Source organism: Anas acuta, chromosome 12, assembly GCF_963932015.1.
Source record: "Anas acuta chromosome 12, bAnaAcu1.1, whole genome shotgun sequence".
NCBI classification, from domain to species: Eukaryota; Metazoa; Chordata; class Aves; order Anseriformes; family Anatidae; genus Anas; species Anas acuta.
The window spans coordinates 10,556,421-10,569,549 of NC_088990.1; the positions used below are offsets into that span (position 1 = coordinate 10,556,421).

At 38.3% G+C, this 13,129-nt stretch overlaps 1 protein-coding gene across 2 annotated transcripts; it reads right to left on the reverse strand.

Moving 5' to 3' along the window:
- Positions 1–12,868, reverse strand: GATM (glycine amidinotransferase). 2 transcript variants are annotated; one of them, XM_068695608.1, is made up of 9 exons: positions 12,715–12,868; positions 12,072–12,290; positions 6,217–6,412; positions 5,255–5,445; positions 4,357–4,494; positions 3,942–4,106; positions 3,100–3,163; positions 2,868–2,984; positions 1–982 (listed from the first exon to the last, which is right to left on the reverse strand). In XM_068695608.1, exons 1-9 carry the CDS (start codon positions 12,781–12,783, stop codon positions 870–872), a joined length of 1,272 nt encoding a protein of 423 aa, XP_068551709.1. In that variant the 5' UTR covers positions 12,784–12,868; the 3' UTR covers positions 1–869. The 2 variants fall into 2 exon arrangements, with proteins under 2 accessions (XP_068551709.1, XP_068551710.1); XM_068695609.1 differs by lacking the exons at positions 12,072–12,290; positions 12,715–12,868 and adding an exon at positions 11,599–11,621.
- Between the last annotated feature and the right edge of the window lie 261 nt (positions 12,869–13,129).

Genomic DNA, 13,129 nt, shown 5'->3' on the forward strand with positions numbered 1-13,129 from the left:
GAGAATGCAAAAGTTTATTAGCATAAAAAGTACATATTCAGTAATCAATACTCAAATCGCTGTATCTGCTACAGTTGAAGGACGTTGTGTGAGTGGTAAAGGTGTCAGCTCTTCTTTTTTTTTTTTTAGTTACGTAAACAATTCACAGTAAAACCTGTAGATGCAGACTATTAGCTACCATTTGTACACTTTAAAAAGTTAAATAAAAGAACCAATTTCAGCAATACAAAAAGTAATATAAAAATGTGTTCAGATGCATGATAAATGTGTTAGAAGAAAATGTAGACGGACATCACAAGTAAATGAAAATAATGTTTTAAAGTTAGATCATACTGGAAATTCTCTGAATATCTGTATGGCCCAACATGAAAAGCATTATAAAATTACTTGGTTCCATAAGAGATCTGTACAGTTGCATCTGTTTTAACTGCATTAAACACTAATATATTAGAACAATAAACCAATTAAAAGGAATAAGAAATGTTAATTCAAGTTTAACATTCCAAGCTGCCTATTTGATAGAGTATCAGACAGAGGTAGATGTCCAATGTTAGTGACCAAACTCATCTAACAAGAGCCATTAGCTATCTTGTCAAGTTTTTACATTCAAAGCCAATGTGAGAGGGCTTCATAGATGAAGGATGTCTTTCAAAATGCCAGCCAGAAAACCTGTATTGCTGATGGAAGTAGTTTCAATTATATTGCTTGAAGTGAAGAGTACCTAAGAATAAATCATTCCCTAGACCACTGTAAGGACACCACTGATCAAGCACTAACAAATTAATTTCACTTTTGTTAAAATGACTGCATGAGCTTATTTCCTATGCTTATTTTAGAAGCTGAACTATAGCTGCCTAGTTGGCTCATGACTAGTCAAAATAAGATTGCAGGGTACCACGGCGGCGGATATCACATGTCCAGCAATGGAAACCACCTCCCAATGAATTGGCATGGCGAATACTCACTTTAATTGTAGAAATGCCTGCAAGAAACATACATTGCATACTTTTAAATGAAAATCTCAGATTCATGTGGTAAGCTTTGATCAGAACATTAGATAATCTTTTATCAGATCATTTAAAGTATTTCCTACTCATTTGTTAAGAATTTCTTTCCCCCAAATTCTAGGCAAAGAACAAGCTAGGAACATAGCTGATTTGTTTATTCCAGCCATACCCTCAGGAATATACAGTACCTGGTACACAGCTGGTGTTTGATGTGTTATGACATGTCAGTTAAAAAGAAAATCATTTTCTTCAGCATGTGAAAAATTAGTTGAAATGCCACTATGATATGTGACCAAGGCACATTTACATGAATCTGTATAAGCATTTACAGTTCAGTCGCTGAATACACTCTTTCAAGTGCCTTTCAAGAAAAGCAGAATTGAAAGTACAGATCTCCAAGACTCTCTCTGAGAGGGGGAAGAAAAAGCTGTTATACTTATAACCTAGGTTAAGTTAAGCTTCCTCCCACTTCTTTTCAGCTCTGATTTTTCAGCTGTGGCTCAGTTTATGCAAAGTCCTGACAGATGGATTAGGATCAGAAGACTTTTCTGTTATGAAGTTTGACTTTTTCCTTTCTTCATACTTTTGGGAGATCAAGAGCATTTCAGTAGAATCCACCATCTAGGTCAGAAATACTTTCATTCCCAGCAGACCCATCTCAGTCCTATGAACTTAGTGACTACAGAATTTTATGTAGAACTTGTACAGAGTAAAGTTCAAGTGTGAAAGATGTGTCATGACTGGCATTAGCAGCTTCATTTTCTAAGTATTTTAAAGTATTTATAAATACTCTTCTCATTGATCATGTGGAGAATTAAACAACCTAACACTAGAAAGCTAGAGTTGTTCACTAACAGCTGTACACCGAGTCTTTTAAGAGTAGAATAAAATATTAGATTGCATGGTTCTCATCTGTGAACTGCCTCAGATTTGAGGGAAGCTTCAATCAAGTCCTCTCTTCCATGAACAAAGCAGCCTTTCTTCTAGGTTCACTGTTATCTTTCACCTTCAGTTCATTCTCTCTCATTAGTCTTCTGCTTCAGGGAGTATTCTTTCTTATTCTCCAATACAACGATCCCTCACTTTGCTTGATTTTTCCTTATTTACCGATCAGTCCTTCTAACCTGTCAACATTTGCATCACCATGTGCTTATCCTGCAGCAAGAGTCAGCTGGCTATAGCACGAAGCAAAAGTAAACTACCCTCCTACTGACCAGCTATGCCTGTAAGTAGATCTACTCAAATCATTCTCTCCTGGCATGATGGGAACAGTTGGATTAACTGCACGAGTTCTACAAATTAAGTCTATTTTATTTGTCTTTCCAGGGAGCAGTGCATAAGACTTGGACTTTTATATTCAATAATAGCTATCCTGCCACTGCATATCTAAAGGAGTTCTGCCCTATCTAAGGTTACATCTTGCAGGAGAGAGATTCTCCATAAGTGAGCAGAAATACCTCAGTTAAGTAGTCTTAGACAGTTTGAAGTATAAAGAGAAGGAAAATCTGAAGCATTTTGGCAGTATCACTCAGCAATATGTATACAATCCCTCTAACACAGACTTTGACTTTGAAACCAAACAGATAGTTTCACATTTAAAAAGTTCATTGAAAAGCTCACGCTGTCAGCAATTTTAATTACTACTCATACCTTCTTTTGCTTCAAGCTGTAGGTAGGTCTTAAGCATTCAGGAGAGAAATCACTGAATGATTGTTAGTAATTAATTTGATTGTTTGAATACATTTCTCCAGTGTTGGTTCCTTTGACTGCTATGAGTGAAGCCTCCACTCATCCTGATGCATGCAGTTGATCTCAAGATCATTTCACTTTAAGTGTATATTAAAATAAATTAGAACATACCCAGTTTTTCAAACATCTTCTGAATTGAAGTCTCATTGGCATCGACCATCACACGTTTCTCATCCAGCATTAGGACATTCATGGAGAGCCATTTAGAAGACATCCACAGTGGGTGATCTAAACACACAAGAATGAACCTGCTACAGTAACTGTAAACTTGGTAGCAATGTTGTCCCATGAGAACATACTTAAGAATATTATGGAATTATTAGAAAAGAAAGTATGAATATACCGTCTGGGATGAGTGGCACAGGGGGGTGAATCACTGTCCAGCCTGCTTTCTTGAAGAGATCAATCTGAAAAATAAATTTAGTTAGATTCTAAACAGGCTTCTTAAAGTATCACATTATGTCATCCAACCTATGCCATATTTTCTCAGGGTAGTTCAGTATATACAACACCCCCTTCCCTTGTGTTCCATCCACAAAACCAATTTTTGTACGAGCATATTTTGAAGACCTTTTCCAACTTAGCATACCACTAGCATAGTTCTACTGTTTTTCTTAGTATAAGCTAAGTATACAAAGATACATTAAAGACAAAGACGATATATACAGTTTAAAGCCCGTCAAGTGAAAATGATATTTGTAAGAATGTTAAATAAGTATTATATTTTTTAGTATTATTAATTTCTCTATAGGAATCACTGATATGAATTAGTGCCGTTTATAGAGACAAAACCAGCAAAAATACCACAAAGTTACTTCTGCATTGTGCTTCCTGAGAAGCTTAATATGCAGTCTATTTAACAAAGGAAAGAAAAATGTAGGTGTTCTGTTGAATTTGTTTCTCTCATAGTAACACAATTAAGTTAAAAATAAGAGGAGGATAATTTGGTTAAATAGAATTGACTTTTCAACCTCATTGCCTGAATACTTGGAGGGGTTCTTTATTCATGTGTAACCACCAGAGGGAGATGTAGTTCTAAGAACTCAGTAAGCAACCCAGCCTGCCAGTATTTTTAAGAAAAGCCCCTCTTCACCCTCACTTCAAATGATTTAAACGATCAGCAAGGATATCTGAATCATTTTAAATATTAAACACTTGATACTTTCTGTTTTGCTGCAATCTTACCTGGTAGCAGGGACGGTCTGGGTTAGACAGCACAAGGCCAGGTCCAATGATATTGAACGTGGCATCAATGTGCATAGGGTTTGGATCCTTGAAGGATATCACATGCACTCTATAGTCTGGTGCAAGATGTCGTCTCATCCATTCAATGCCCATGTAATTAGTAACCTAAAAACAGAAACTTTCACTAGACTAGAGTATAAATGACATCCAAATTTAGTTTATATAAAGTTTTATTTAAATAAATATTTAACACCAAGATACTAGAAGTCTATGCCTCTAGTTAATATTTAACAGATAGTCTATAAATACCAACTTTTGTCAATACTAGCATTTTAATGGTGTTTAGAAATGTAAATATAAAAATATCAATCATCAAATATAGATAACAACACTGTTGGAAGAAATCTTTGTTTACCTGACTCCTTTGTACAAAGATATCTCTTCCAGCTCTAATGAAGTCAGCAGCATCAAAGCATGGCTCAAATTCAGTAGTTACAAATTTTCCCTGAGCAGCCAGTTTGTGCCTGTCTTCAACAGAGCGGATGGGATAATCCTAATTCAGAAAGGAAATAACTTTAGGTTGGAGCTGGTCGGCAAAAGTTTTCAAACCATTTGCTACTGACAAGCATTTTGAAATGAAGAAAATATGTTTATATTGATAGCTAGTATGTTCTGTATGTTCTCTTGGAGTTGGTTTAGTTTTCTTACTTCTAAATGAGTAGAAAAATAGAAGTGTTATTACGGAATTTTAAATAAATAGAGTTTCAATTACACTTAAGAACAGATAATGGTATAAGAGACAAGTTATATCATGAAGTTGTTTGTCAGAGCCACTGTCTCAATAGTATACTGACTTGTGCATTGAAAGTGTTCATAACCAGTCACAGTTTAGATCTTTCACTATTTCTTCAAGTAGCTTCCAAAATACAAGTCCTTCATGCAAAACAATAATTGTGATGTCTTTTTGGTGAAAAGAAATATACATAACTCTTTTCCACCTTCCTGATATATTCAGGAAATATTAATTCTTTGAAGTACTCTTTGTGATGACCTTCGAGCATTCTTTCCTCTTTAGCAATGTTAAGTTACAGTCAGTAATCAAAACAATTCAGAGCAGACGTGATTCCAATAGGCACAACTTCCTGTTTCTTATTACACAGGTGCACACTCAGTTTCACCTGGATAGACTGTAGAAAGTTTTCCAATGCTAAAGAAAACACAAATTCACTTATTTTCCTCTCTCCCTTCCAATTTTGTGAAACAAATTTCTGGTTGAAATTATCAGAAGTTCTGAAGCAAAATGAGAATAATACCTTATCGTAGAGCTCATCTGCCATTGTGGGTTTGGGAGCAGTTGTCCATTTAGCACCACAGTTGAAGTACTCTTTAATTATTCGTCTATATGCTCTGTACTCAAAGAAACGAGCACGCCAAGCCATAGGCGCTTCAATAATTTCATTTCCCACCACCAGTAGGATGTCTCTTGGCATGGCAGCATACATACCTAAAAGGAAAAAGTACATGAATCTATGAAACAAATAGGCTTTTCTCAGATTGTTCAGGTTCTTCACTTTTTTACCAATATTTTTAACATTAATTTTCTACCGGAAAGACTTGCAAAGAGCATCTTCACAAAAGTCAGGAAAATAGCCCATAATGAGGCTCTTATTGACAGTCTTCAATTTTTCAAAGTGACATTTTCCATTCAAAATACTTGCAACAGTTTGCTACAAAGCCTCATTCATAACAAGTTTACAGCTAGAAGGAAGCAATCCACAATCTACAAGTTTCCACAATCTGATTAATGGAAACTAACTATGTTTATGAACTATGCAGAAGACTTCTATAAGAGGTAAGAGGTAGTGGGTTTTCCAAGTGGACCTCATTTTTTATATGTAATCCTTTTAAATAGTAGTAGCATGGAACAGGAATTTGACGCAATGCAGAACTAGTCCCAATAGGGTACATAAATAAGAAACAAGGAAAAAAAATAAAATGAACAAACAAAACCAGCTTTGTTATTATATCGCTACGAATTTTCATAATTATTACCTGGTTCCCACTGAACTTCTACTAGTAAAAACTAACTTAAGAACACACTTGCCATGAAGGGAACATGGAGACCACAATTGGTACAAAGTTGAGTAGGATCCACTGTCTCCAGACAGCCTCCCTCCAAGCAGGAAGTTAGACTAGATGGCAGCCAAAGTGTCTCAGACAAGAGAGCTAAATACATACTTTACCATACACCCTTCAACAACAGAATAGTATTTACCTGTAGATTCAAAATCAGGTGTTTTATACTTCACAGACCAGTCAATTGGATCAGGCCTCTTGACAATTACACCTTCTTGTTTCAAAATATTGCACATTTCCTCAATTTCAGCAATAGCTTTTTTTACATGGCCTTCGGGGAAATTCTGGCCTCCAAACTTCTGATAAAATCCCCAATACTTTTCATACGTGTTGGCCTAGGACAAAAGGACAAGTGGCAAATAAGCATCAGTTTTTTTGACAAAGTGAAATAGATGTATAACATACAATTCACGTTCAGTTTCTTGTTCTTTCACCATCTCAACATTGCGTTGTATAAGTCATAACATAATGCACCTTACATTTGATTCCTGCTCTAATTTGAGGAGTTGTTAAAAACTGTTAATGGCCTGCTGATCCTTCTAAAATGAAGGGCTGGAGTGAGGCAGTGGAAGGAAGGCAGGAGATTCAAGGCTTCAGATAAATGCTGCCACTTATTCACTGTCAAGGACTCCTATCCTAGAAGCACTCTGCTGTCTTTTTGTGGTTACCTCTAGCTATTAATATTTATCACTGGCAAGGTTTTGCTCAGATGTTTTATGATGTGCATGTGTCCAGTTATTAAATATGTTTAAGTGCAGGTGTTAGACTAGTTGTGAATAGCTGGTGGTGTCTTCACCAAATACACATGGCAACAGAATTAAGTTTCAGCTGTACATGCTGAGAAGACTCACTCAACTAGCACGCAGTTCCAGTACTGCTGACAGACTGTACACGTGGCATGATGCCCGGGAAAAAGTCCTTTGATGAGCAGCAGAAAAAGAAAGGAGAAATCAATTCTGGAAAGGGGAGAAGTACACATTTCATTCCCATTTGCAAATCTAGTGTTTTGACTTTTAGATGGGATATTCAGGGTATTTTCTTTCCTCATATTTTTGGATATGGATGGATCAGTAGCTTTAAATTCCTTGTTCCTACAGATGGGAATACTGCTACAAATAACGTAATAAATTCTTTCTTTAGAAGTCTTTTCCCCTCTCTAGTCATAGTCCTATAGAAAGTCTCATTATTATCGAATCACAGACAAAACCCAAGACAGTCTACATAAACACCTCCTATTTACACTTCAGTATTTACTAGCTAGTGCTGCCAAGTGGCCATGAAAAATTTGGTCCTTGTTATGCTAAACCTGTACAAACACACCAGTCATAAAGGAAACCCTATAGACACGTGTTATTTAATAAAGCTAGCAAAAATTCACCTGTCTGTAATCACCTTGTTAAAACCTCACTTTGGTACTGTCACAGTAGTGGCATCGGGAATGGTAAAGCAGCTACAGATGATATGCCCTGTTGGCTAGAAGTGGCCATATTTCAGATAATGCAGAAGTCTAGAAAATGCAAGTGATAAATTCATCTGTCAGGGTTGGATTAAAACAAGTGTAACACTTACAGGCCAAAATCCTCTGCTCCTGAAATCCTCTGACAGTCTTCTCAAATTAAAAAATAATAATAATAATAATTCAGAATTATGTTCTTGCACTCATTGTTGAAAAGGAAAAACAGATTTTCAAAACAGATTAGGCTGCTTCAGCAGCGTGTCTTTGGAAGCACTTCATTCAGATTTATAAGCTGTTGGAACCAGCAAGCTTTGATGTATCTCTGGTAACACTAGCGTGACAGATAAACACGTGCAAACATAGCCCTTCTGGAATGACAGCAGAAAGCATCAGAAACAGTGAAGAAAGAGGTCAGGACCTCCCTCTCCCAATTCTGCTCATTCAGACAGCATGACTGACAGCAACTGGATGCAGGAAAACCTTGCCCTCCTGAAGATGAGGAAGACTTGTGCAACTGCAGTCCTTACTGTCTCCCCGAGAGCACCACTCTGGACAGAAACAATGCAGTGATGAACCCCCAACAATGAATGTTGCCAGTATGGTGTGTGAGTCCCAAGCAGGCAAGGCAATTCTGTGAACGGAGATCAGGCATGATGCCTTCAGCAATCTAGGCTATCCACTGCACTCTCTACTATTTCTGGTTATTTGCCCTCAAACTATAGAGGTAAGATAGAAAGGGGAAAAAAAATCAACCTTTTAGACATTCTTAACATTTATACAGAGAGCCCAAGCAAAGGTCTCAGTATGGCCATGCTCCTCCACTACTGAAACATGTTCCCATCCTTCCTGGGGGAATTTATTCCTTCCCAGCCCCATGCCCCACTGCTACCCCTCTCCTCCCCCCAAGGTCTTGGGTGATTTGATCACCTCAGATTTGCCAGCTGTTCAGAAGTCACATGCAGATCATATGAACTGCCTAGCATTCCCATGGACTCCTGTTCTGCTAATGAGACAAATTTGTCCTAAGGAGTAAAGCTAGTTATTTTCAGTCACCCATGTTATATTTGAATCTCATTAATTCCTAAGAGGTATAGCTCTCCTCTACTACTGCTCCTGTTTCTCAAATGTGAAAAATGACACTTGTGGTGCCCTGATCTGATAGCGCAATCTTAAAATTATGACAAAGTGAAACACCATAACACCACTCCTATTCTATACCATAACAACACTCATATTCTGGATAGAAGGGCAAGAAACTCTGTGACTGGGACATCTATTTTGTACTATTTCAGGGTTGAGATTTCAGGCCCCTTTGACCACATACTTACATACTTGCAACTTATTTCAGACTTCTCAAAAACTGCCATGGCCAGGAAATAGAAATGAGCTTTAAATAATATTCTCAATGCACTTTGTGAGCTATAATCTGAAAGTACACGAAAAACTAGTGGTATTTGGGGGAATGGGGGAGAAGCAACATTATCTTTCCAAAAGAAATTCAAGAATGTGCTGTAAGAAAAAGATTATCTTTAAGAAAAAGGATAATCACTCCCTACAGTTGATATATATTTAAAACATTTATAGTGAGGAAATAACTAACATTATCAATATTAATGCTCTCTAACCCTACCTTAAAGTTAGCTTCTCACTGAAGATATAACAATCTGTTGTAATATCTCTTCATCAAAAACGTATTATTTAAAAATATACTGAAAAATTGTTGTGAAGTACAAAGCCATAAAGCTCAACTGTTTGACTAAATGTCAACTGTTTCAGAAGAATACAACCGAATAGTGAGACTTGATCAATGTGCTAATTCAAAAGAGGGCATCTTCCTAACTGATGGAATGCTAGATAAGATTTCCTATGTTTTTTCTAAATAGTGCATTTCCCTTTACGTAACATACACATGCCGTTTCAAGCTCCCAAAAGGATATGCAATAAAAAAAAGCTGTCAAACATGTCAGCTTATTAACATTACTCAGATATTTAGAGTTTCATATTCAATTCATTGATTCCTCCTCCTTATGCCAAGCGCATCATTTCTAAATCACAGGAAAAAGGCTTTTGTTGTACTTTGAAATGTGCTTTTGGTATACACAAGACCTGAATGCATCCATACTTCCTGCACTTAAGTATTTCGTACATAAATATGCATACAGTTTTAAAACACAACTTAGAAGTACCTCAAAAGCCAGTATTTACAAAAACAGCATTATGATTTGAGACATTTTTCAGGTAAAACAGTTTAGTTTTTCCTCTACACAATTCAAAGTTGATAAATTCAAACTGCAAGTTTTATAACTGATAACCCTCATTCAGACTTGGCAGAAGCCGTGTGATATACAGCAGCCCTAATATTGCCATTTACAGGAACATAATAGGGAAATAGATTCTTATTTACCACCCCTACCTTTCAGACACATGGCAGAGGTTTGAATAACATCCAGATCTATTAAGATCTTTTGCTATAGGCAAGGTAGGATTTAGAACATTGCTTGGATTATTCAGCAACGTCCACAAGGTAGAATTACCGTAGCAATTTTTACAGTACAATTAAGACAAAAGCAGAGAAAACTAGAAAAAATAAATAACATCTCAACGAGCATACTCTATTCCTGTTACCTGTTTTGGCCAATGTATTCATCAGACAGTTTACATAGGCAGTTTACATAAAGAAAAGCTAAAAGTAAAGCTTGCTTTAACCCCCAGATAGCAGGTCTTCAAATTTCAGAGTTAATTCTATACTTTGACACTCCTCATTAAGCTTTTAATATCGCATAGAACAATAGACCTGAGTGACTTGAGCCCATTTGATTAGTTAGGGCTTAATAGGCACTAGAACAAGGCTAAGAGTAAAGTATGTGATATTTCAGCAAGTTAGACATTTGAATGAATATTTTTTTTCTGATATTAAAGCCCTTGGTCATTACTTGAGAACATAATTTTGCTCCAATGTGATGTTAGAATGTAACAAAGATAGCTGTTGGGTTTATTCCATACTCTTTCTGTTCATTCCTTGTGCCAGCTTTAAGTACATAAATGCACACACATATATTTTAGAGTAGAAATCCCAGTCCTCATTAGTTTGTTTTTCTGAAGCTGCTAGAATTTCTCTGGAGTTTCTGGAATGGGATTCCAGAGGTTGGTAAGTGAGCTGAAGCTTTCAAGGAGTCTTTTACAAGTCATAATGAAGTCAGTGGCAAATTTTCATTGAGCTACTGGGGCCAAGGTATCATCTCAAATATCCCAGTGTATGTCAAAGGATTACTATTCTGTCTGGAGATTAGAACCACCAGGCTGCAGTAATTCATTCAAACTCCTTCAAACACTTTTGGCCAGAATCATAGCCCGAGTTTTAAAGAAAAATATACAAAGGTAAAATGGGCTGGAGGACAAAAAATTTATTTCCACAAGTACATCCAAAGCTTCCTCTAAACTACGATTTCCAGCACTTTAAACATCTTTTCAGTATCATCTGTCCTACACCATAAGAGAAGAATTTCTCTGTATGTGCATGTGCATGTGTCATATCTCCTCCCATTTTTAACACTGAGGTCTTCAGTCAATTTTGTCAAGATAGCCTGTAATATTTTACTAAGGTCTCTCCAGCAGCTGTGTTATGCCGGCTCATTTTGCTGGGATAGCCATGCATTGCATGTCCCTCCTCTAAGGCAGCAATGTGGCATCATGCTGTATCTATATTGTGACACTGGAAGAGAAAAACTCAGGCTTATCCCCAGGAATGCAGGTAACAACACATGTTCAGCACTTTAAAGTCCAGCTAAAGTTCACAAAAAGAGTTCAGAGCAAGCCCAGCATTTGAGCATTTCTCTTAAACTAGAGAATGAAAGCTTCTGCTTAGTTTAAAACCATGTAAGAGTCTAATTTTTCTGTGTAAAGCTTTTCTTAAAGACACATAAGAAACAAAGCAAGGCTGAAATACAAGATTTTAAAGAGCAAAGAAATACAAGATTTTAAAGAGCAAAGATTTAAGTTACTGTTATAGTTTTATGAACACATACAAAAAAATCTGAAAAACAGGTGAGTACATACAATACTTACTATAGCACATGGGAGTTCCAATGAGCTATTTAAAACCTCAGTCCTACAGCTACAGACACTAATCTCTCTCAGACCATTAAGTAGACAGCTATACTTCCTTTTCCTTCAAGTCGTAACACTACTTGGTTTCAAGCCCCAGCTCACCATTTATATCAATCCTGCCACCTATCTCAAATGCTACAATGTGTGTAGCCTGATAGTGTCTGGGCTGTATTACTAGATAATGCTGTACATATTAGAGACTGTCTCTACTACATAGTGACTTCAGTTAAAAATTAAATCAGTTGAAAGTGGGAACCAAAAGCATAACCCCCACCAACACAGCTGAGCTGTAAAATTCCAGAGATGTAAACAACTAGCATTAAAGAAGAACTTTCATGGGTAAGTACCATACCTTGTGCACTGCAAAGCTTAAGTTGCATATATAGAAACTGCACTACTTTCCATTTAAAGTTGTTGTTTTTCTTGTTTACCTTAACCTCCACAGAAAAAGGAGGAACACAAGCGTTTTCAGCTCTTCCCACAATGACTTCTTCCAGTGGGTCCCATTCATTGTATGAACAAACAGGACAGTCCTTAGGCACAGGGTTTGTAGCCTTATTGTCATCAGCAGCACAGGTGTTCTGGGAGGCCGTAGCTGCCTGGGTGCTCTGGAAAGTTCGCTGCACCCATCCTGTAAAGACTCTTCCAAGCTTAAAATAGAAATAAAAATAATGTTTCCCTTACAGAAGGCAAAAAGTAACAGTTCAGAAGCCCACAAGTGCCTTACCCCGTAACCCTAAAACGGGCATTATGTGGAACATTAACAGTAACACACTGTTTATTGGAGGCATTCTAATTTATTCATGGCATAGTATATGTTTAAAAGACAATTTGCCTTTTAAAATACATTCTGTCTGGAGGAATAACGGCATGGGAGAACAAAACTGACAGCGATGACTGATGTCACTGAACTCAGCGCTGCTGAACGGGGAGGATGCCCATGGGAGCCCCTGCCACAGAAACCAGTACCGTGCCCACACTCGGGGCTCATCCCTGCGTGCCCGCGGCCACCCTAATCCCGTCGGAGCGACCCCGGCCCCGCCGAGCGTGGCGGCGGATCAGCGCGGCACCAACCCGCGAGCCGATGAAATGCGCCGCTTCGGCTCCGCGGCTCCCCCCGCGCAAGCACCGCACTCGCAGCATCTCCCCGGGGGCTGCCCAGCTCCGTACCGCGCCGCGCCGCCCTGCCCGCGCTTTTACTGCGCCGGGACACGCCCCCGGACACGCCCCCCGCCATATATGGCCTGCCCCGAGGGCGCGCCCTTAGGGCCGAGCCCGCGCTGCCCGGGAGCGGGGAGAGCAGGAGCAGGGGGTGTAGGGGGGGAACAGGGAGTGGGGAGCTGCAGGAGCCCTCGGGCCCGAAAGCCGGCCCAGGGAGACGTGGACGTGGTCTGCCCGGATGAGGCAATCCTCAAAGCCGGCTGACAGCTGCTTTCGACATACCTCGGTCCCACCTCCGCGAGTGACTCTCCAGCAGTGAGATTTAAAG

Bases quoted from the DNA above. Each gene is read 5' to 3' on its own strand.
- GATM (XM_068695608.1), bottom strand. From the start codon at position 12,783: ATGCTGCGAGTGCGGTGCTTGCGCGGGGGGAGCCGCGGAGCCGAAGCG. The intron at 12,291-12,714 runs GTTGGTGCCGCG...TTCTATTTTAAG, and splicing joins CGCATTTCATCGGCTCGCGG to CTTGGAAGAGTCTTTACAGG. The intron at 4,107-4,356 runs GTAAACAAAGAT...TTCTGTTTTTAG, and splicing joins TCTTTGTACAAAGGAGTCAG to GTTACTAATTACATGGGCAT.